General features: G+C 39.2%; 1 protein-coding gene across 2 annotated transcripts in view; it reads right to left on the reverse strand.

The window, feature by feature from the left end:
* Positions 1-25,747, reverse strand: part of LRRC28 (leucine rich repeat containing 28) — a 76,346-nt gene that overhangs the window by 41,937 nt on the left and 8,662 nt on the right. Inside the window, exons 1-5 of one of the 2 annotated variants that reach the window (XM_039492265.1) lie at positions 24,858-24,894; positions 18,678-18,718; positions 15,775-15,812; positions 15,438-15,585; positions 14,838-14,975 (exon numbers count right to left, since the gene is read on the reverse strand). In XM_039492265.1, coding sequence (XP_039348199.1) covers positions 14,838-14,975; positions 15,438-15,531 — 232 coding nt within the window. In that variant the 5' untranslated portion in view covers positions 15,532-15,585; positions 15,775-15,812; positions 18,678-18,718; positions 24,858-24,894. Of the gene's footprint in view, positions 1-14,837; positions 14,976-15,437; positions 15,586-15,774; positions 15,813-18,677; positions 18,719-24,857; positions 25,086-25,747 lie in introns of those variants that run through there. The other variant, XM_039492264.1, reaches the window with a different exon arrangement.

The following is a 25,747-nucleotide window of genomic DNA, read 5'->3' on the forward strand; positions in this document are numbered from 1 at the left end:
GCACACTCCTGCAAAATGTAACATCCACAAGTGGAGTCCTGCAAAGCCAGGAGCATGCAATGCTTAACAGCTCCACAGATGTTAACTGGGTGGCTCTTCTCCTCCCAGCCTCAGTTCCACCTGCTGAGTTTAGGCGTTCCCAGTGTTCTTGCCAACCAACCCAACCCCAGTCTAAGGATATATCTACACTAGAAAGGTAAGTCAACCTATATAAGGCCGACTTATAGCCACCACAGTGATTACTGCGGTGGTCCATGTCCACACTACTCTCCTTGGGTCAATGGTGCACATCCTCACCAGGAGCACTTTGACTGACCTAAGAGGGGCAGTATGAGGAGCTGAGAGCCCGGTTTCTCAGCTCCGCTGGCAGCTCCCTTTGGGAGCCTCGCTGCTCCACAGGCTCCCAGTGGGTTGCCCTCCCGCTCTGTTCTCCACTGAGTACAAGGAAGCCACCTGGGCTTCTTGGCCCCTTTGCCTGCTCCCCTCTGGGTGCCCGGAAGCATAGTCAATTTCATGGCTGCAAGCTGTGCAACTGACAAGACATCCCGGCTCCTGGTGGAGAGAAGGCAAGGGGGCCAAGAAGCCCCTGGTGGCTTCCCCCTGGCTCCCACCCAGGAACTGCAGGGAAGCCACCCAGGGCTTCTTTTCCTGACTCCCGGAATGGGGCCCCTCAGGGTTCTCGCCCTGACTCTCAGGTGAGCCGGCTCCAGGGGAGCCTGGGGGTTTCTTGTCAATTTCTCCTGCCGCGAAATTGACAAGAAAGTCAATGTAAGGGACACAGTGTCTACATGTCCACCTTACACTTCTCACTGAGGTGGAATTATTTTGTCGGTGTAGTAGGGCACTTACATCAGCAAGAGGAAGGCTGTAGTGTAGACACTGTCATAATTAGGTCGACATAAGCTGCCTTATGTCACTCTAACTGTGCAGTGTAGACCAGCCCTAAAGGAAGGGGAGAGAAGGAAGTCCTACAGAAGTCCTACACATGGCAGGATTGCTGGAGCTGCTGAGGTCAGAGGAGTCTGGAGGAGATGAGACTGCCTGGAACAAATAAGAGCAAAAGAAAAGAGTGCGGAGCAAATGGGCATGGCTCAGTATAACCAATAAATTTCCAGATACAAGGAGCACAAACATGTCCACAGGGAACTACAGTTCTGAGTAAAATCTCGGGCAATGGACAATAATGATGATTCAAGAAGGATGCTGATAAATTGGAGAGGGTTCAGAAGCGAGTCAGAAGAATGATTACAGGTTTAGAAGCCATGCCTTATAATGACTGAGCTGCTTGAACCTGTCTATTTAGCTTAACAAAGACAATGTTAAGGGGTGACCTGATTGCAGTCTACAAGTATCTACATGGTGAACAAATATTTAATAATGAGCTCTTCAATCTAGCAGAAAAAGCTATAACACATGATCAAATGACTGGAAGTTGAATCTAGACAAATTCAGACTGGAAATAAAATATGCTCTAGGAATTCGGTGGGAAATTCCATAGTCTGTATTATACAGGAGATCAGACCAAATGATCACAATGGTTCCTTCTGGCCTTAGAATCTATGAATCTCTAATTCCATCCACTAGGCCACTTACCACTGAGAAATTCCTAAATCAAAGGTTTTTAAAAAATTAAGTCAATTACCAAAGGAAAACATTGTTAAGCTGGAAATAATCTATTAGTAACTAAGGGTAAAAATCTTTATAAAAAACAGTTATCAGAAAGACTAATACTGAAAGATCAGGCAACTGAGAGATAAGGTTGAACTTAAGACATATTATAAAGTATGAAAATGCAGTATATTAATAGATTTTAAGGACAGGAGCAACAATTATGATCATCTAGTTATCGACACCCACAATTCAGAAGTGCATATCTACTCTGAAAACTGACTCAGGTGGGAAAAAAAACTTTTTACTTGTAAACAGAACATAATGCCATTTATTTTTCGAACTGTCAGCCCTGCAAACTCAATATGGGATCTGAAAGTAAACCTGGGTTCTTTCCTCCTGGTGAATCATCCTCAAAATTAATAGCCACATTTTGTCTTCAGTAATTTCTCTAAAACTCCATTTTTCTCAGTAGACCTGTACACCTGCATTTAACTGTTCATATACCAACATTTTGGAATAAATTCTGCTGATAAAGCAAATGAGCAGACTCCAGTTCACACACTGTTCATGTTGATTCTGCAGAATTAACAGGAGTAAGAAGCAATAAAACTTATTGTAGTCTATAGAAGATATGATTGACTACATAAAACATATTTAAGGACAAAGAAGAAGAAAAACCAGAGACTCTGAGATTTGTCCTTCACAGAGAAGTTCATTTAATTAGCAACCACAAAAGCTAGCAGGTTGTACACCTAACTGTACCATGGTTGTTCTAACTCTGGCCTTCTTTATGACGACAAGGAAGACCATGAAAAAAATCATTTAAAAAATTCCTGATTAGACAAAACACCATATTGAAGTTGGTCATTCCCCAGCCTTCATTAAGATTCTCTGGTCAACAATTTTGTAAGTATTATTAGATACTGGGCAAGCATACCTATATATACACAAAACTCCTAGGCCTAAACCATTAAAATTATAGCACTAAATTCTGCTGATAAAGCAAATGAGCAGACTCCAGTTCACACAATAAAACTTATTGTAGTCTATAGAAGATATGATTGACTACATAAAACATATTTAAGGACAAAGAAGAAGAAAAACCAGAGACTCTGAGATTTGTCCTTCACAGAGAAGTTCATTTAATTAGCAACCACAAAAGCTAGCAGGTTGTACACCTAACTGTACCATGGTTGTTCTAACTCTGGCCTTCTTTATGACGACAAGGAAGACCATGAAAAAAATCATTTAAAAAATTCCTGATTAGACAAAACACCATATTGAAGTTGGTCATTCCCCAGCCTTCATTAAGATTCTCTGGTCAACAATTTTGTAAGTATTATTAGATACTGGGCAAGCATACCTATATATACACAAAACTCCTAGGCCTAAACCATTAAAATTATAGCCCTTCATGAAAAAAGAGCAACATTTACAATGAAGTACTATTACTTAATATCAGAGACATCTATAAAATCAGTTATAAAACAGATGAAAATGTGAATCACATTTTTGATACAATACCTACATGCTGAACAAGGGCAGCAGTTTTTCCAGTTTTAACACATCAGCATACTTAGGCTGTGTACTACTTAACGCTCTCAGCAAAGTGCTTGATCCAAAAATAACATTTTATGAAGAAAGTACAGTAGAATCAGAGAAGGGAAGACTGGAGGTTAATGTCATTTACAGGGTAGAGTTAAGGTTATTTAGGTGACAATGCTTTTTCATATTTCAATTTAGTCTTGACTCAATTTCCTGGGTTTCCAGATTATAGTTAAAAATGTTCTCGCAAGATTTTCAACCTGTAAGTTACTGATACATAGCTGCAAATTTAACTGCAGCTCAAATTTGTACAGGAACAGCTTTCTGGATAGATCTTAAAGTAGTCTTCAGTGGCAGATTAAATGACTGCTATGCATGGTTTGTAAAGCCAAGTGACATTTGGAATGAGATATACTGCAGAAATCTAAGTATATTGTTGGCTACACTAGTACAATGTGTTCTACAACCCCTTATTTATATAGTTTTAAATTTTTAAATTACTACTTACTTAAAGGCTAAGTGCTTTTTGTTTAAATACTATTGGAACAGCAAATTCTATTTAGATTTTTTAAACTGGACACAAAACGATTTCAAAAGTGTTAAAATTATCATTTTAAAATTATGATAGTTTTTTCCATTTGCTTTAGATATTTTCTTTATTCACTGATTTCAGGTTTACTGAATTACAACAGAAAACAAAAACATTTAACGGCTGGATTTTTGCAAATCTGCTATGCAGCCTCATAGTAATTAACTTGACAACTAGGAATCTCAAAGGTTTCTACTGAGAAAGAGAGAGACAAGGTTTGGGTTTTATATATTCTCTTTTATACATGTTGGTAATGATGTTTTAGCTCCATTAATCCCTACAGACACGTGTCTGAGAAAATTGTTGGAATAAAAATGTACACTCTAGATAAACATTTTAATTTAGAAAAAATATAGCTAAATCATTGCAGATTATATTCCTAGTATTAGTATTTTTGCTATCAGTGTACAGTGGTATTATGAACCTTTTGTTGTGCGCTAGGAAATACTGTATGACACTAACAAAGAGGCTTTCAAAAGCTCCTCAGCAGGCAGGAAGTGGCACAGAACTGTGGAAAGAAAATAACCATAAAAAGCAGTAAGCAGACAGAGAATAGTGCACTTCTCTGTACACAGAGATGACTCATTTTGACACGCTGTACAGGTCAGAGTCTGCACAGAAAGGCTTTAGTTTCAGGTTAAATTTCCAGGAATTTACTGGCATTTGACTTCTTTGTCTTCACTTCCCTATCCATCATTTAAATTCACAGTCTGTCAGAAGTGTTAGTAGTTTTATTAAGAGTTTAACTCAAACAGAAAATCCATGAGAAAAATAGATTACTGCAAAAATTCATACAGCTTCTCAGTATTAATTTACAAAATACTTGTCACGACCGTTGGGCTTTACACAAAAGCTTACTAGTACAAACTATTGTTTTCTGCTTTGTTTAATTCTGTAAGATAAAATTCTTCCCATAGTAAGCACCCATCTGCCATTTTGCATTTCAAGTATAACTCCTTTTAAGAGATGGTTCTCCTTTTGGATTTCTTAAAATGAAAAAAAACCTTAACACATCTCATTCCTGCTTGATGTCAGAGATAAATTTATACAAGGAGACATGTAAGAAGTTGTTCTCTTTTCTTCCAACAAACCCAAAACCAAAAGCATCTCTTTAAAATAGGATCCTTTTAACATATGTCCTTCTTCTATGTATCTTGGGAGTCAAGTCTGCCTTGTTGTTTATGAAACCTTAGGTATTAACAATGCATCGTAAAATAACAACAGCTATATATGAGAGTGGATGAGTATTATATTAGAGTAGCTAGAGAAATAGAAGTGTGGTTATTGATCTTAATTGATTACTTCCAAAATTTCAGCATTTGAGGAAAATGTTATTAAAATAAAACAGAGCAACCTTAATTTTTTTCCTCTGTGATTCTTATACTTTTCAGGCTGAATTTCTTGGAGAAAAGTCATTTAAGAATGAGGTTTTCAAAATAATGGGTTGAATTAGATTAGTGTACTTTTTGCATTATAAGAGATTTTTTCAAAGACACAAACAGCAGGTGCCAAACTCCCACTGACATTAATATCAGAGTCCTAAGAATTTCAGCTGTATGCCCCCAATTTTTATGGAAGCAAAAACTAAGTGAAGAAAGTGGCACCACAGTTGTTTGAGTTTTTTCAAAGTAGTGTTTGAGAGGCCCCTTGAAAATATCAGACATCCTGACAATCACTACTGAGTCCAGATTCTAAAGCTTTGGAGGCAATAGGTATATATAATTAATTACCCAAAATCTGTGCCAGAACCATTTAACCTTTTCTTTCCTTTCATAGAAATTAGTGGAATTGTCAATAACTCTTCATATACATTTCATGGATAACTTTAAATATCAAATGAAGATTCCATTTCTGCTGGAAAGAGCCTACGGGAGGGAAAAATATAACAAACCCTGTTGGGTTGACTTTCAGTTTTATATGGTAAATATAGTTTGGCTGGAAATTAAACTTACTAAACAGAACAAGCATTTTACAGACATTGTGTTAACGGAGGAGAACACAAATCTAAAATTAAATGCCAATCTACTTTAATAGAAACAATATATTTTGTGTTAAAAAAAACAATTATGCCTGACTTTATTTAGGAGATAGTGCTCCTTTAAATAGTTATGTACTTGCAAAGTGCAATGCTTGTGCAACCTAACCTATGTTTTCCTCAAATGCCCACAAGTCCAGTTACTTACAAACACCACACTCCTGGATGGGTGCCTGACATACCAAACCTGCCCCGTCGTGCATATTTTTATACATTACTAAATTAGGAAACCAGAGTGGACTAAGTCTATGCCAACTCTGAAACAGAAAAGTGTCCAGTTTGTGTCTTGCATTTAAAGCCAGGAACATTATAAGATATTTAATCTTTAATAAGAAGCACCAAAGTAATTTAACCTAATAAGAAGCAGCACTGAAGAGTAGTGAAAATAAGGAGAAAACCTCAAGATTAATAACACAGATTCTTCTTTGCAAGTCTAAATCAAGATACTGAAAATTAATTCCAAAAATTAGGCAGATTGTATATTTTAATTCCAAGTTCTAGAATGAGAATAGAACATTGGCATGCCATACTCTTCTAAGCAGTGAAAATCTATTTCTTTTGCAGAGAGGAAAGGAAAAGAAGCTATTTAAGCACTACTTGTTCATGGAGATTTATTGAAATACCTAATATTGAGCTCTGCTCAGAAACACTAAGTAGGGCATTCAAGACTTGTTGAGTAGAAAAATACTGAGAAGTATTTCAGAATATGTCATCTGTATGAATTCTAAATACATATATTGTACAAATGGCAACTTACAAAATGAGAAAAAAGAGACAAATATGTAATTTTCCAGTCTTAAAACTTCACTTAAACTGCTAAGCAAAACAGACTTGGTGGTAATCAAGTGGTAACATTCCTAGGATTATTTTATAAATACACAGTGGTGATCAAAAGTTACAGCTTGATTTATATTTTTAATAGGGGCAGGGGGTGTGTGTGAACCATTCTGATCTGTTACCACAGGAGTCTATTTATATGGGGTGAGGTCCTCAGATGGTTATCTGTACATTGTTGTTTTGAAATTCATCTTTACCCCCACTACTTAGCCTTCTGCAAAAGTGAGTAGTTTCAGCTGAAAAACATATTTTATTCATCTTATTGCTATACTGGGGCTTCCCACTACTCATTTCACATTTTTAAAGCAAATTATACACTTTATTCCAGAAAAGTTAGCATATGCATATATCAGTGTGACACGCAAAAAAATATTTTACATACAAACCATCAGTTAAGCACCTGGACATACATATTGCATTTTCAATACAGGGAAGTCAGATATCTTCTCTCTTCCAATATTTAATACAATAAACTTCAAAAAGGTGTGTTCTTAGCAGAGGGACTGGGAGCCGGGAACACCCAAGTTCTAATCCTGGCTCTAACACTGATCATCTCTGTAGCCTACAGCAAATCATTTACATTAAATTCTGCTTCTCCAGCTGTAAAATGAGGTTAACACACTCCCTTATCAACTTCGCACGGATGGTCTTAGGATCAATTCATCTTTGTACAGTACTTTGAAGAAGAAGAAAGTTTTACACATCTATATAATTATATTTTAATGTTTAAATTGACTATTTTACTTCTAAAATAATTTGCCTTGAAAATATCAAGGGGGCAGGGGAAACAATGGGTGAATTCCAGAATCCAGCCTGGATCCAATACATGGTACCAAGGCAGTTAAATGTTATGGCAGTATGTACTTCAGAAATGCCAGAGGCAGATAAATACCATTTCCTTTTGGTTTAACAGAGAGGAAGTAAAATGGCAGCTAGGGGACATAAAAGGCAGAAGTCTCTAAAGACAGCAAAGGAATATCAATTTGAGATGGAAACCACATGATATTGCCTTATATAGAAAAGCAAGGGCATCTGCAAAACCTGCATTTGACTATTGCAAAGGGTTCTGACACCTCTCTTCAACCACATCATGTGTTGCTAAACCATCATAAAGCCACAATTTCTCTTTATGAATCAGATGAAGAAACTGCTATCCGTATCATTCATTTGGGTACAAAGAGTTATATTACCAGACCACATACTTTTTCCCCTGACTAAGGACCCGACTCTTATTGTTAATCAAAGTATGAAAAGCTAAATATGACCAGGGAAACTTGATTTGCTCCAACCAAAGGTATTTGCTAATTTTTTCTTACATGTTTTTTTTAAAAAGCAATGCACACATTTATTGAAAAGGAACTTTGCCAAAACATGGGTTGGGAGCATAAACCACGCACAAGTCTTTGTTTAATTACTTCACTTTCCTTCAAAACTTGGCAAAACATTAAGCTTTTCATTTACTAAATCTATAATTAACTATAACATTTGCTGAATAAACATAACCTTATTTTTAATTAAGTCAGAGCAAGATGCTACAACATGCATCTAACAAGCAACATGTATCTCAAGTAACATGCAATAAAAACACCTGTCTTGTCATACATGAAGACTTAACTGTAACTACAGTGAGCCAATTAACACACCCTCATTTTAACGACATCTAGTGCCAAAACCTGGATTCGTTGACTTTGGTGCAACCAAAATTTAACCCCTAAAAATGGAAACAACACTTTATCCTCAAAACATTATGATTTGAAATCAAGCTGAACCATAACAGTAGCCATGTCTACAGCAATGGATTACATCAGAAATACCCTTGACCTAAATTTAAGTCTGGACAAAATATCTATTCAACAGTTTGCAAAGGAATTCAGGTGGAACAAGTGATATGATGCAATACTACTTATGTGGAAAAGGCCTCTCATAAACAGTAAATATTAAGCTTAAAGGTTTTTTTTAAAACGCATTAAAGAATCCTGCACGTAATTGTGAATGAGAAACTGAAGCTAAACCTTATTACAAACTAAGTAACTGTTTAGAACTGGAAGATCTGCACAGACAAATTATAGTATAATTGCAACAGGCACAAACAGTGGAAAATCTACAGCTAAGAGAAACAATTCTGAACTAGAACTTGTAAAACAAAACTTTGAAATGAGAATAAGAAATCTCTAAACAGAGTAGAAGTTAGGCTATGCACAATAGCAGCAGCTCCCGTTGGCCTGGAGCAGCGAACCACGGCCGCTGGGAGCCGCAATTGGCCAAACCTGCGGACGTGGCAGGTAAACAAACCAGCCCGGCCCACCAGGGGCTTTCCCTGCACAAGCGGCGGAACAAGTCTGGGAACCACTGCTTTAGAGGATATGATTTTCTTAGCTATATGAAGAATCAGCCTACCTATCAAAAGAGATAATCCATTTAGGGAGTCAGCTCTACCCCCCTCCCCAACCCTCAAGAATTTAGGAGATAAACTGGTACAGTTAATTGTAAGTATCAGAGAAATTTACTTTATATTCAATAATATTGTGTACAAATACCAAGCAAGACAGGTTATTAAACCTTAAAACGTCATAATTTACACTTTATTAAATAAAATGATTTGAACATTCATCAGAAAAGAGCTCCAAGAACTTTGCAAACCTTATGCCTCACAATACATTTGTTTCTTATTGCTTATCATCATCAGTGATTCTTTGAAGCAGTGCTGCCTTTGTAAAGATGGCTGTGGTGGAAGTAGGATCCAGATACTGATGGCTGCCATTTCATGTGAAGATGCCCATCTAGTCACTAACCCTAACAGCAGTACATTCAAAAACTTACTTGAAGAGGCTTTTATAAAACATTTTCCTTCTAACCAATTTTATTGCAAGATATTGTGAAGGTTTGCATGCTTATTCTGGACTATTTCCCACCCACCCCCTCAAAATTGGGCACTTTTGTTATTTATATGTGGGTATGTTTTGTCATCAGCTCTACCACTTCATCTGTGGGGTAAATAAGGTTTTATAACATTTTAGAGAAGAAGAAAAGGAAGCCATACTGATGTAATGGCTGAGTCTGAATTTAACCAAGGTGCCTTGAGGCCAAACCAAATCATCTAATCATTGGATGACACTGACTCTGTCACCTTTAATAAGCATCAAAGGAAGATGTGTATATATTATGGTAGTGCCAAAATGGGCTAGATGCTTTCCAAATAAGAGGAACACAGTCCATCTTAGGCTCATCTTTTCCCTGAATTTTTTTTTTTTAAACAAAGCTATTTCTGTGTTCTGTATGACAAGTCTGAAGCTAACTTCTAGCGTTTAATGAGGGCATCATTGTGAAAGCAGTATCTAAAAACGACAGTGACCCAACTGTTTACTGTGATTTAGATTAATTTTAATGTTTGCTACACCTACTAACCAGCTACAACCAAAGAAGAGGACATAGTTCAGCTCAAAAATTTGAAGCATGCTGGAATATTCCTGTAAATGTTTGATCACTCACGTGTTATTACAGCCACACTGTCTTGGAGTCGCAATTAAAACTGTCTGAACATCATCAAGGTCATTAAGAATATTACTGAGCATAGGACTTCATTCCACTAGGTGCTCACAACTTCATTAGGTGTTGAGGGCACTCAGTACTTGGAAGGTCAGGCCAAAAGTTCTTAAATATGGTTTTTTTCATGTAGAGACATTATGCTATAGGTTAGCCTGTCCGGTTACAGAATGGCTGATCGCTGCTTGCTGACTTATTTGGATCTTCCATTGTGACCTGATACTTTCTGCTATTCCGGTCACAGTCTTTATTACCAGCTATGTAGTGCTTGTGTGATATGTACAAATGGCAAGCAAATCCACTTTACTTGGGACTAAACCAAGAGTTTAAAAAAAAAAAAACACCCAAAACAGGGCACCAGGGCTGATAGGTGACTAACAATTTACCATCTCATGTACCTGCAAGCCATTTTGTTTTTTCTAACAAGCTGTATTTTAAGTCACAGATTTTTCAGTTCTACCAACTAGGTAAATTGTTGGTTATTCTGTAACACCCTCTGATTACCAAAAGGAGGGAAGAAGCAGCTGTCCTTGCCTAGCAGCAGTTTACTATCCAGACAAAGAGAGGTAGTTGGCAAAAAACATTAAAACTAGAAAAACATTTTATGCTACCATGAAGTTAGAGCTCAGTTTCATCCATTTTATTAAATCTGCCAGCTTTCTAGCATGAATACTGTAGAACAGCTTACTATGAGGTTCACATGCTACCTGTACCCCAACGTAACTAAAAGAGACTAGACCATTTCAAGCTATTTATCAAAACTTCACAGAATCATAGACTTTAAGGTCAGACGGGACCATTATGATCATCTCGTCTGACCTCCTGCACAATGCAGGCCACAGAATCTCACCCACCCACTCCTGTATCAAACTCGTGTCTGAGCCATTGAAGTTCTCAAATTATGGTTTAAAGACTTCAAGGTGCAGAGAATCTTCCAGCAAGTGACTTGTGCTCACAGGGCTTCTGCCAATCTGCCCTGGAGGAAAATTTCTTCCCGACCCCAAATATGGCAATCAGCTAAACCCTGAGCATGTGGGCAAGACTCACCAGCCAGACACCCAGGGAAGAATTCTCTGTAGTAACTCAGATCCCACCCCATCTAACATCCCATCACAAGCCATTGGGCATATTTACTGGTAGTAGTCAAAGATGAATTCATTGCCAAAATTAGGCTATCCCATTATACCATCCCCTCCATAAATTTATCAAGCTTAGTCTTGAAGCCAGAAATGTCTTTTGCCCCCACTATTCCTCTTGGAAGGCTGTTCCAGAACTTCACTGCTCTGATAGTTAGAAACCTTCGTCTAATTTCAAGTCTAAACTTCCTGATAGCCAGTTTATATCCATTTGTTCTTGTGTCCATATTGGTACTGAGCTTAAATAATTCCTCTCCCTCCCTGGTATTTATTCCTCTGATATATTTATAGAGAGCAATCATATCTCCCCTCAGCCTTCTTTTGGTTAGGCTAAACAAGCCAAGCTCTTTGAGTCTCCTTTCATATGACAGGTTTTCCAGTTCTCAGATCTTCCTTGTAGCCCTTCTCTGAACCTGTTCCAGTTTGAATTCATTCTTCTTAAACATGGGAGACCAGAACTGCACACAATATTCCCGATGAGGTCTCACCAGTGCCATGTAGAATGGTACTAACACCTCCTTATCTCTACTGGAAATACCTCGCCTGATGCATCCGAAGACCGCATTAGCTTTTTTCACAATATCACATTGGCGGCTCATAGTCATCCTGTGATCAACCAATACTCCAAGGTCCTGCTCCTCCTCAGTTACTTCCAACTGATGCCTCCCCAGCTTATAACAATAGTTCTTGTTATTAATCCCTAAATGCATGACCTTCCACTTTTCACTACTAAATTTCATCCTATTACTATTACTCCAGTTTACAAGGTCATGCAGATCTTCCTGTATGGTATCCCGGTCCTTCTCTGTGTTAGCAATACCTCCCAGCTTTGTGTCATCCGCAAACTTTATTAGCACATTCCCACTTTTTGTGCCAAGGTCAGTAATAAAAAGATTAAATAAGATTGGTCCCAAAACCGATCCCTGAGGAACTCTACTAGTAACTTCCCTCCAGCCTGACAATTCAACTTTCAGTACGATCCGTTGTAGTCTCCCCTTTAACCAGTTTCTTATCCACCTTTCAATTTTCATATTGATCCCCATCTTTTCCAATTTAGCTAATAATTCCGCATGTGGAACCGTATCAAATGCCTTACTGAAATCAAGGCAAATTAGATCCACTGCATTTCCTTTGTCTAAAGAATCTGTTAAGCTTCTCAAAGAAGGAGATCAGGTTGGTTTGGCAGGATCTACCTTTTGTAAAACCATGTTGTATTTTGTCCCAATTACCATTGACCTCAACGTCCTTGACTACTTTTTCCTTCAAATTTTTTTTCAAGACCTTGCATACTACAGATGTCAAACTGACAGGCCTGTAGTTGCCCGAACCACGTTTTTTCCCTTTCTTAAAGATAGGAACTATATTAGCAATTCTCCAGTCATACGGTACAGCCCCTGAGTTTACAGATTCATTAAAAATTCTTGGTAATGGGCTTGCAATTTCATCTGCCAGTTCCTTTAATATTCTTGGATGAAGATTATCTGGGGCCCTTAATTTTGTCCCATTAAGATGTCAATCTCCCTTAGAATCCTTAACTTATTTCCTCCAGGTTTTAAAAATCCAACATTTCATTAATCAATCCTCCTTGCAGAGTTCTGTGAATAAAAATGTTCACAATCTTTTGTAATGACAAGACAAAAGCTATTCAAATGTACTTATGAAGTCTCCCTCCAGGAAGCATTATGGGCAGGAAACATTCAATGCAATACAGTAGCAGAGCTAACGCTTCACAGAAATGAAAGATTCATTTTGCTCAGACTGATAATGCACAAGCTGCATATCGTTCTGCCATACAGACAGCATTTTGAAAAGGAAGTGGTTAGTAAGAGTAGCATTAAGCTGTTTATATACATAGACCCTACATCAGCACCACAACACCTAAATGTTGCTGGATCCTCTGGCATACAAACAGCCTGCTGTGCATCTGAAATTTTCATGCACCCAAGGCTCTGAGTGCACAAAATAAGGAAGCTTAACATCCAAAATTTCGTATAATTCACAAGGAAATAAATGCAGCTTGCCTACACAGTAACACTAGTTCCTAATCAAACGTGGTAGACACAATCAACCTTTCAGTAATGTAAATTATCCTTTTCAAAGTCTCCTTTTTTGGAACCTTTTTAAGTTTGTGTGTGAAGTTTTGCAGGAAATGTGTCAGTTTTTCTTTGAACAAATCTTTCTTTCATGGTATGACACCGCAAGGTGAGTTATCTATAAGGAACACAAGCATCCTCATGCAAACTCAAAAGAAAGAAGCATCTATCTGAAAGCTGATGAAAATTTTACTTGCTTTGTGTCATAATGTTTACAGGTTTATGTAATTTCATTACATACAGAGTTGTGTACATTTATAATTTCTAATCACCACCACTTTTTGCATTAGTCTGTAAAGCTTACCTTATTACAGCTGAAAAAACAGAGGCAAAGGACAGCTCAATTTCTGTGCTCAAAGATTTAAGAAACAGCTATAGCATCTTCCTAAAGAATGCAAAATTTGTGTTTTGCAAACACATGAAGGACGTTCAAAATTTAGTTAAAATTCCAGCCAAAAATTAATCCTGTTAGATTAAGTAAATCATTTTTTGAAATGCTGACCTTAGACGCTATCTTCTGCACAGATCAAAGCACAGTAAAAAACAAACCAAGGTTTTAAAAAACAACCTGACAAGCAAACAGCTTCATTTGGGGGAAAGTTACTTTTAAATCCTTTGATAAGCAAGAAACAAAATAAAGCCGTTGAAAAAACGCCAACGGTCAATCTTTTTCTAATGGTGTGTCAGATTTCTTTTGGACAATACACCTCGACCTCGATATAACGCTGTCCTTGGGAGCCAAAAAATCTTACCACATTATAGGTGAGTCCGTGTTATATTGAACTTGCTTTGATCCACCGGAGTGCGCAGCCCCGCCTCCCTGGAGCACTGCTCTACCGCGTTATATCCAAATTTGTGTTATATCGGATGGCGTTATATTGAGGAAGTGATGTACTTGCTTTTTTTAATTAAGCAGTTAGACCAATATTTGTCATCTATTGCCACAGTGAGGTAAATAAACTACAGGCAAAGCTACATGAGTAGTATCTCTTTAGGGACCATAGACATGGGACAGTTGCAACATAAGAGTAAGAGAAGAATTTAATCCTTTAAATTCTGTAAAATAGGAATTAAGGTCATTTTGTCAATGTGACATTTGTTGTTAGCGTTTTATGTCTCCTTCAAGAATCTTGAAATATTATTGATACAATAGCAAAGAATATCATAGATGATCCATATGAAAAAAGAATCCTTCGGACATTTTTCTATCCAAAGTCCACCATCAGAAATAGCATGCTACTGGGAAAATTACGACTTTTTATTTGTTAAACACAGAGTATGTTTGGCACTATATAAAACTGAGGATAACAGTCCCCCTGCCCATTCTGCTCTAAAATTTACTTGCATCAGCCTTTTTTTCAAATCACAGAATTGAAGTGTACAACGTAAATACATGTACAAATTTAGTTTTAGGCCAGATCCATTTGTCACTGCTCTGATCCCCTCACCTGCAGGTAAGTATTTCAGTTGGTTGTTGGCCAATCGAAGGTGACGTAAAGACCTCAGGCGGCCAATCTCAGGGCACACAATTTCAAGAGCGTTGTCACTTAGGTCCAGAAACTGCAGTTTAACCAAGGAGCCAATAGCTGGTGAGAGAATAGAGACCAAAAAAAAAAAAAAAATGAATGTGACCCAGGAGTAATGTTAAAACCTTAATAGGACTATGAGATGATAGAAGGCCTCAATATCTAATTCCTATATCTGAGCAGACTGTGAGGTATTAAAACCATTGGTCTCATAACTGAATGTCATGGGAGTTAAGTATTTGTAAGCGCTTCTATTGATAACAAGCAGTATTGGGGGTATAGAAATATGAAAAAAAATAAATCACACATAAGAGACCATAGATTTTGATATTATTCCAACCATGATTCTTCTCCCATGAAATTACTTTTTACTTTACTTTGCCATCATCTTTATCTGATTTACTCACCCCAGACTGGGAATTTAAAGTTTTCTTTTCTGAAGGTAGGACATGTTTGCTCCCCAATAAAATGAAAGGAATAGAGAGGCCAATGCAATTACTGATGCTTTAGGTTTAAACCTACCAATCATGACCAAGCAAAATGAAAGTATTGTATGTAATAATTGGCTTAGCGAGCAGGAATGATCCTGGAACGTTGTTTTATTGATAAGTGCCATTTAGTCTTTTCACTTCCTGTAATTGGAACTAGAGCGAACAACATGTAGATGCATCTGAAAGTTTAATAAAATAGTTTAACATAGTACAAACAAGGATATCAACATTCTAAGCACTACAGTGGTGTATTTCTGTGGATATCTTCAGAATTTCATGGGAACATAAGGAAAACAGGCCTTTTTACTGAATAGAATAAGATATTTGATAGTTTCTGCCACTTATTTTGAAGCTAGTAGGGCACTTACCTTCAGGTACAACAACTATGTTATTTGAATGAAGGTACCTGGGGGGAAAAGAACAAACAACACCACCTGTTACCCTCAAGGACTTTGGTTAGATAATCAGTTGGCAAAATGTTCAATCTGAAATTGGAAGAGAAAAAAACCTTCACAGACATTTCTCTTTCTGAGCATGACAGTAAATTTTACAACACTAATTAACATATTCTAAGGTTTCACTTATAATCTATTTAAATCATGAACAGAAATTAAGATCAAGAATGTCTTAGCTGATGATTATCAGCATATTCAAATGTAATGCACATGATCATTGTACTCGCAACTGTTTCATTTCAAGCTGTTGAATGCAATTTTTCTTCATAACAACAAAATATCCAGGATAGGAAAAATAAATCAGGAGTCACCAGCTTGCACTAAATTCTGCCATAGGTCCTCTCCTGCTGTGTACAGGGAAAAACCAAACAAATAAATCAACTATGTACACTTACACACGCATGCAGAATCTACTTGTCACGATAATGTGATTTTTTTTTAAATGTAAAGTACTAAATTAAATTTTACAAAAACAATTTTCAACCAGTAAATACAGTGACAAGTCCAGACAAGTTTCGGTGGCTATTTTAAGGTTGATAAAGTGCATTTAGGGCTCCCTGGTGGTGAACACCCGTAATTACTACAATTTGAGAAGAGCTTAATCCATATCTTTTAAACTGTAAAGTTCTGCTTGAAAACAGAAAGACTATATAAAGTTTGTAGGCAAGCAATCAATACCTGAAAATAGAGTTACAATGTCTATTCTCATAAGATAATGAGTACTCTCATGATTTAAGCATGCGTGTAAAAGATTTGAACAAGCAGTTTTTATTACACCGTGAAACAATGTTTCCCAAAAGCAGGGTCGTGTCCCTCTGGGAAGATGGGAAGATCTAACTGGTGAAGTGAGGATATAGACTTTTCCATTGTTCTGCAGAGTCTCAGTTTTCTGTTTTTTAAAAGTATGTCCTTTGTGTTTGTGGTTGTGAAGAATACTTTCACAATGGAAACCATGTGTAACTTATGCAGCAATGTCTGCCTGTGTTTGAAGACAGCCTGAAACAATATCTCCAAAGTGTGAACTCTCCCACTCATTTCAGTGGATGGTAAGTATGATCATTAATGTTGACACTGAAAGTATTTCACTGCTCAAAGGACATAAGAAAGCAGAAGTATCATTACAAAGCTCTACACCAGTGTTTCTCAAACTGGGGCCTCTGCTTGTGTAGGGAAAGCCCCTGGCGGGCCGGGCCAGTTTGTTTACCTGCCGCATCCGCAGGTCCGGCCGATCGCAGCTCCCACTGGCCGTGGTTCACCGCTACAGGCCAATGGGAGCTGCTGGAAGCGGCGCAGGCTGAGGGACATACTGGCCGCCACTTCCAGCAGCTCCCATTGGCCTGGAGCAGCGAACCGCGTCCAGGGGGAGACGCGATCGGCTGGACCGGCAGACGGGGCAGGTAAACAAACTGGCCCGGCCTGCCAGGGGCTTTCCTTACACAAGCGATGGCCCCAGTTTGAGAAACACTGCTCTACACCAAAAAAAGTTTCCGTGTGAGGGGTGCACCGCTAGTGGGAAGCATGGAAAGTAATTACACTAAGATGAGTAGATCTTTGAAAACACATGGTGGTATTGCAAGGGGGATATATTCCATTTTATTTTCCTGAAGGGGAGCTCAGCTTTCAAGAGTATAGGAAACACTGCTCTAAAGTAAAGGAGGTATATGTACAGTAACAAATCAGCATTTTAAATATGAACCTATTGGCAAATTATTCTTTTTACTTCATTTTCTGCTCTAGCCCCAAACCAATTATTATCTCAGCTAACAATTTAAATTGTGTTACTTGAACTACAGAAGCTGCAGAACAATTGCAATCACCTACATACCAAATACATGGGATAATGGAAGCACAACAAAGCTTGGTGGTCATGAGATAACTAAATCAAGTAAATATATATTAATAGACTTCTTTTGCTTATTTGCTGCTTCTTAAATTAACCTCCTCCAAGCAATTTTAGGCTTGCTCTTCTAAAGGCATCATCAGATAATACTAAAAGTTCTTGATGCCTGGTGGCAAAATGTCAAACACTCTTAAATATATCAAATACAAGAAAGTTGTTCCACTGTTCCAGTGTATGCGAACCCAAAATATAGGGCAAGATGAGGCAAGATTGTCTCTTCAGCAAGCTGGAGACTGCAATGACCTACAAAACAGTTAAACTATGTTGTGGACATGAGTCCTAGAAAGGTGCAGTTTCAACAGCCAAATTGAGAAGACAAGCTCAGACAGATAACTTATACTGTTCAAACACCCCATGCTTCCTTTAAGTTTGAATTTACAGTATCTACTTCAAAAACACACTGCACTACCAAACCATCCATTAAGATCAGGTCATAGCTGTCATAAAGCAGTATGGGAGGTAGGGAGAGCATATTTAAAGTTCAGTTCTATTGCATGATGGTTGTTTGGTGAACTACATCAAATGTAGGGCTCAAAAAATGTATTATGCATCTACTACCCAAATGGGCTATACTTAATTGAAAAGGACAATACAACAAATGTGTTGCCTCCCGCAGCTGGATCAAGGTGCACAGCCCTGGTATGAAGACCAGTACACACCACTTTCTTACCGGATGGGGTGGAGGAAATCAACATTCCCTCACAACACAATCTGAACAAGAAATTATGACACGGAAAGAAATTTCAGCATGGGCCTGAATGTAGCTAGTAGCCAAAGTACCTCATTTTATTACCAAGGAGGAAAAACCACATTATACTGAAAAGGAAAAATGTATACAAACAAAGCATTCTTTTTTTTTTTTAAATAATTTGACACTGATTAGCATAATAAAGTTGGTCAAAACTCCAACACTCACAATTCCACGAGGTTTGGAAGCTTCTGTGCAAGGTTTTCTGGCTGAAAAAGAGAAAAGAGATTTATTATTTTAAAAACTAACATGAGTCCTACTCATTTTAATAACCATGCCAACAAGAGATATCACAAGTGTGTTTCAGTAGAACTGTGTACAGTAGAACAAAATCAGCAACACTCAGCCATGAGGATGGAAGGATGAGAAAATGGAGCACCTGGTGCCATTCTTTCATAGTCTAGAAGTGACATTGATGGGATCTAGAGCAAATTGCATCCAGCCCTCCAAGGTTTGAAGAATGGATTATCAATACTTAGCTTTTGAAAAGGAATTAAAGCTAAGGAGTTGGAGATGAGATAGAGGGGTTTCCTAAGCAGCTGCTGGAAAGAAAATGTTCACTGATTTACAGCAGTAGTAAAAAGCAGGAAGCATGCAAGACCACCTCCTAAACAACATATATTTTCTTTGTAATACTGCAGAGCAGCAGGACAAGACCTGCATCCTCTACAGTTTATTCAACACCTCTGTACCAGAAATATCAAACCCACAGATTTCTTTATGCGTGTCAAGATACACGTCCTTTCCTGTATTCTAACTCACTCCTGGGTGCGAATGCCTGTTTCTGGATAGTCTTTTTAAGTGTAAACAAAAATTATGGCAGTCAACACACTGGGATCAATACGGCTATTTTAATAATTTTAAGACACAGCAGGTTAGATTTTCTCCTGCATCTGAGCTCCATTCAGTGCAAGAGAGCAAAAATAGCGAGGGATATGGCAACAACTCTCTGATTCTGAGCTAGTCGGACTAGAAGTTGCTCGAACTCGTACCTGTGGTTTATTCCCCTTGGGTTGCATGTGGTCCCTTTTCCTCCCCTGATACATTCTCTATACCCCAGAGGGAAGGGAAATCGGTGTGGGAGCTAACTGATGGTTTTATGCCATCTGAAAGCTTCTCATAACAGGGAAAACGTCAGCTGGCCAGCGTGGCCAGAAATTGGCTGTTCTGAATTGCTTGAGTTGTGCAAATGAGCCGCGTCAGACATCAGAATTGGGTTTGAAGCTGTGCTAATTGGGTGTATTTTAGCCTAGTAGGGAAACATGTTAGCCTGAAGCATAGTAGGGTTTTTCAGTCATGTTTAGCTAACTCAACTGAGCTAACATGGTTGAAAAACACACCCTTTGTGTCAATCAAGACAGGTCCCTAGGTTTTCTTGGAAACGGCAACTAGTAGGAATTTTAGGAGAGGATGGAATATGTTATGCTGGAAGCCATATTGAAAACCCATATTCAAGGTTAAGAAGATTTTATTGCTTAGGAAATCTACTTTAAATGCAGTGACTGCATTTTGATTTTAAAATTCTGGTTTTAATTATATGGAATGCAGAGTTTAGACATGCAGAACTGGAAATAAGTTTTAATGAAGAACATTTAACAGCACACAGTATCACAGCACAATCACTTACAGAGTTTGGCAGTTTTCATGTTCATTCTTCATCTAAATTTAAACAATATTCCTTCTTAAAACACACTTTTTAGTTAACATATTTCGCCACAATTTGAAATTTGTATAACATAGGCAAAGTATGCATATTTCTCATACATAACTGTGTTGAACATCACTGATTAAAGTGCAAACCTCAACTCAGCCTTAACCATGAAGCAGCAACCAGCAACTCCACAACTGAATCAATTTTCTATATGAAAGTGTCACTCAAGCCACAGAAGAAATGAGGAGATACCTAAGCAGTGGTTGCCACCTGCTGGAAAGTTTGTATTACAATACATTCATTTTCCACATAATATAGCATAGAAAGGTTTTTGCACGATGTTCTTTTCCTTGTATATTTTTCTCGGTGTTAACCAAATAAATGCAGAAACTAGCTTGACCCTTAAAAACCCAGCAAACATTTTTTGCTTTAAGTTCTAATGGAAAAAAGTTTCAATCTAACCTAACTCTAGATCAATCTTAAATGAATTCTTGCCCTAAACTATTTATTAATCTAACAGATACTTCTGGTGTGTCTGTTTTAATGTAGTATTTTCTCTTCAACCCCCACTCACCTCTCCCCCGCCCTCCCAAAAAATTTACTTGTTGGCTTTCCCTTGCAAAGTGAAACAGATTTCAAGGGTTCTGAGTGTTTGATCCTCAAATGAATTGCTCTAGAACTGGATGATGTCTTGGAGGTTAAACAGGCAGGGTTCGGGAAGGGACATAACACCTGTGATCAAGTCTTGGCCTTGACCATCTTTCTCTAAAATCATTTTTAACAAAATCTAAAGATAGGAGCAGTCTTCCTGGAACTGACTGCCGCTTATGACATGGTTTGGCACAGAGGCATTCTGTGCAAACTCTCATGAGTTGCCCTGCATTGGGTGATCGAAGTAGTACATCTCTTCCTCCAAAACAGGTAGTTCAGAGTACACGTAGACAACCATTGCAGTTCCTGGAAGTGTCAGATTAATGGTCTTCCTCAAGGTTCAGTTTCTTCACCAATACTATTTAACGTGTACATCAATGACTTGCCAGCAACACTCTCACGCAAGTTTATCTTTGCCAACGATATCTACTGCAGTTATCAAGCTCAGATCGTCTCAGAAATTGACAACATCCTGAATGATATGAAGCTCATGGCAGACTACCGTAGTCGATGATGCCTGCAGCCGAGCTTTTCCAAGACAGTTTCTAGCATATTTCCTCTGCACAATGCAAGTGCAAGCCACGAGTTAAAAACCATCATCCCAGAAGGTATGACCTGCCAAGGCACCTGTGGTCATCCCTGAACTGGTTTTGAACAGGACAGGGCAATTGTGCGGTCAATCTCTTCAAATGAGATTTCTCTAACGACCTGCGATGTAGATGCAGTCAACTTCAGACTGTGTTGGATATCCTTGATGAGTGCCTACTTAGTAGTTATCAGTGATTCACAGTCAAGCTGGAAGGGCATATGGAGTGGGTCCCACAGGGATCAGTTCTGGATCCTGTTCTGTTCAATATCTTCATTGATGATTTATATAGAAAAGATGGGGATCAATATGAAAATTGAAAGGTGGATAAGGAATTGGTTAAAGAGGAGACTACAACGGGTCGTACTGAAAGGTGAACTGTCAGGCTGGAAGGAGGTTACTAGTGGAGTTCCTCGGGGATCAGTTTTGGGACCAATCTTATTTAATTTTTTTATTACTGACCTTGGCACAAAAAGTGGGAATGTGCTAATAAAGTTTGCGGATGACACAAAGCTGGGAGGTATTGCTAACACAGAGAAGGACCGGGATACCATACAGGAAGATCTGCATGATCTTGTAAACTGGAGTAATAGTAATAGGATGAAATTTAATAGTGAAAAGTGCAAGGTCATGCATTTAGGGATTAATAACAAGAATTTTAGTTATAAATTGGGGACACATCAGTTGGAAGTAACAGAGGAGGAGAAAGACCTCGGAGTATTGGTCGATCACAGGATGACTATGAGCTGCCAATGTGATGTGGCCGTTAAAAAAGCTAATGCAGATTTAGGATGCATCAGGGGAGGTATTTCCAGTAGAGATAAGGAGGTGTTAGTACTGTTATACAAGGCACTGATGAGACCTCATCTGGAATACTGTGTGCAGTTCTGGTCTCCCATGTTTAAGAAGGATGAATTCAAACTGGAACAGAGAAGGGCTACTAGGATGATCTGAGAACTGGAAAACCTGTCATATGAAAGGAGACTCAAAGAGCTTGGCTTGTTTAGCCTAACCAAAAGAAGGCTGAGGGGAGATATGATTGCTCTCTATAAATATATCAGAGGAATAAATACCAGGGAGGGAGAGGAATTATTTAAGCTCAGTACCAATGTGGACACAAGAACAAATGGATATAAACTGGACACTAGGAAGTTTAAACGTGAAATTAGACGAAGGTTTCTAACCATTAGAGGAGTGATGTTCTGGAACAGCCTTCCAAGGGGAGTAGTGGGGGCAAAAGACATATCTGGCTTCAAGACTAAGCTTGATAAGTTTATGGAGGGGATGGTATGATGGGATAGCCTAATTTTGGCAATTAATTTGGCAATTGAACTTTGATTATCAGAAGATAAGTATGCCCAGTGGTCTGTGATGGGATGTTAGATGGGATGGGATCTGAGTTACTAGAGAGAATTCTTTCCTGAGTGCTGGCTGGTGAGTCTTGCCCACATGCTCAGGGTTTAACTGATCACCATATTTGGGGTCGGGAAGGAATTTTCCTCCAGGGCAGATTGGCAGAGGCCCTGGAGGTTTTTCGCCTTCCTCTGCAGCATGGGGTACGGGTCACTTGCTGGAGGATTCTCTGCAGCTTGAGGTCTTCAAACCACAATCTGAGGACTTCAATAACTCAGACATAGGTTAGGGGTTTGTTACAGGAGTGGGTGGGTGAGATTCTGTGGCCTGCATTGTGCAGGAGGTCAGACTAGATGATCATAATGGTCCCTTCTGACTTTAAAGTTTATGAGTCTATGAGATCGGGGTGGGCAAACTACAGCCCAGAGGCCAGATCCGGCCCCTCAGGGCTTTGGATCCAGCCCGCGGGATTGCCCCCCGTGACGCCGCAGGCCCCGTGCCATTCTCAGAAGCGGCTGTCACCACTTCCCTGCAGGCCCCCGGGTGGGGGTGGGCAGAGATCTCCGTGTGTTGCCCTTGCCTCCTGGCACCACCCTCCGCAGCTCCCATTGGCCGGGAACGGGGAATCACGGCCAATGGGAGCTTCGGGGGAGGTACCTGGAGGCGTGGCAAGGGCACCGCACGCGGAGCCCTCCACACCCTCTCCTCCTTCACCCACCCCAGGGGCCACAGCGCTTCCTGGAGCAGCGCGGTGTGGGGCCAGGGCAGGCATGCAGGCAGCCTGCCCTGGCCCCGGTGCGTGCTGCTGCCACCCCGGAGCCAGGTCAGAGACATCCTCCCCTTGCCCTCTCCAGATAAGGTGGGAAGGGATGGGATGGGGAGTGTGGGGGTCCCAGGCTAGGGGTGGGGTTATGTGGGAGGTGGTCACAGGGGTTATTCCCCTGACCCCCAGCTTCTCTCCTCTCCCCCCCCAAAAAATTTCCCCACCAGTTGCTGTCCTGTCAGGGTAAGCAGCTGGCACGCCGGGACACTTTGTTTATTTAGGTTTACCTCCGTGCCTGCGGATGCTCGAGGTAAACAAACTATCTCAGCCCCCAGTGGCTTATCCTGATGACCTGGGAGCCAAAGTCTGCTGACCCCTGAATTATAGGGTCGTCTTATAAATGGATTATAAACATTTTCCATTTTTACTTATCCATCTTGGGGGGGGTCGGCTTATAAACGAACCGGCTTATGATCGAGTACTCCACGCTGATTAGGCCTCAACTGGAGTATTGTGTCCACTTCTGGATGCCAAATTTTAGGAATGATGTGGACAAATTGGAGAAAGTCCAGAGAAGAGCAACAAAAATTATTAAAGGTCTAGAAAACATTACCTAGGAGGGAAGATTGAAAAAATAGGGTTTATTTAGTCTGGAGAACAGAAGACTGAGAGGGGACATGATAACTAGAGCCCTGCACAGATATAAAATTTGTATCCGCATCCAAGCCGCGATCCACAAAAATAGTCTGCAGATATTCACGTCCGCAGATGCAGATATCCACAGATATATAGCAGATATCCATGGGGTTTTGCAGGGCTTTAATAACAGTTTTCAAGTACATAAAAGGTTAACAAGGAAAAGAGAGAAAATTCTTCTTCTTAACTTCTGAGGATAGGACAAGCAGCAATGGGCTTAAATTGCAGCAAGAGAGGCTTAGGATGGACATTAGGAAAAACTGCCCGTCAAGGTGGTTAAACATTGTCATAAATTACGTAGGCAGGTTGTGGAATCTCCATCACTGGAGATTTTTAAGAGCAGGTTAGATAAACACCTATCAAACGCTATCAAATGGCTGGGCACACTGTGCATATGCTGAGAGACCTGAAGCCCACCAAAAATCTTATCTATTGGATATCTGAATTTCCAACATATATAACAGAATGTGGTGTTTAAATCTTCTCAATGGAGCCAGGTCCTGAGTGGTGTTTAGCACCATTCAGGATCAGCTTTTCTGAAAGACCAGCAGCAGGCTATAAACATGCACTTCATCACTCTTTTCAAATCAGAATTTATCAAACTACTATAAACATACAGACAATAAGAAGTATAACAACTTATCATACCAGGGTGGTCAAGGAGTTTCTTTTCATATAGAGTCTCTCCAGGTACTGCAGACCCTCATCTTTCAATAATTCCAAAGGAAAATTATGCAGATTTCGGTAATTTAAGAACAAGTTCTTGTGCCTTTCCAGCTTTGCCTCAGAGATCGTTTTACAAAGTTCTGATGCCATTGTTGACTTTGTCGCAGGCTTCACATTAGAGCTCTACATCTTCTGAATGCACATCCATTTCTAAAGAGAAAGCAAGAAAAGGAAAACATTGTAGCAATGAGATACTCAATACAACTAACGTTAACAACATGGAGTAAGGAACACAAGCCAAAATAGGGAAAGAACAGGCTGAAGACTATTTAGATAAGTTAGATATATTCAAGTTGGCAGGGCCTGATGAAATTCTTCCTATAGTACTTAAGGAACTACCTGAAGCAATCTCAGAATCATTAGCACTTACTGTCAAGAACTCATGGAGGATGGGTGAGGTCCCAGAGGACTGGAAAAGGGCAAACATAGTACCTAATTTTAAAAAGGGGAACAAAGAGCACCTGGGGAATAATAGACCTGTAAGCCTAACTTTGAGACCTGGAAAGATATTGGAACAAATTATTAAACAATCAATTTGAAAGTACCGAGGGGATAACAGAGTTAAAGGGAATAGCCAGCATGGATTTCTCAAGAACAAATCATGTCAATCCAACCGAATTTTCATTGACAGGGTTCATGCCTAGTGAATGTGGGGAAGAAGTAGATGTGATATAAACTGCATTTTGGTAAGACTTTTGACACAGGGTATGTCTACCCAGCAACTAGACACCGGCCATTGGCCTGTGCCAGCCGACTGGGGCTTGTGGGGCTGTTTCATTGCTTTGTAGGAGCCTATGGGGTGGGAAGGTCCC

Source organism: Mauremys reevesii, linkage group 10, assembly GCF_016161935.1.
Source record: "Mauremys reevesii isolate NIE-2019 linkage group 10, ASM1616193v1, whole genome shotgun sequence".
Lineage (NCBI taxonomy): Eukaryota > Metazoa > Chordata > Testudines > Geoemydidae > Mauremys > Mauremys reevesii.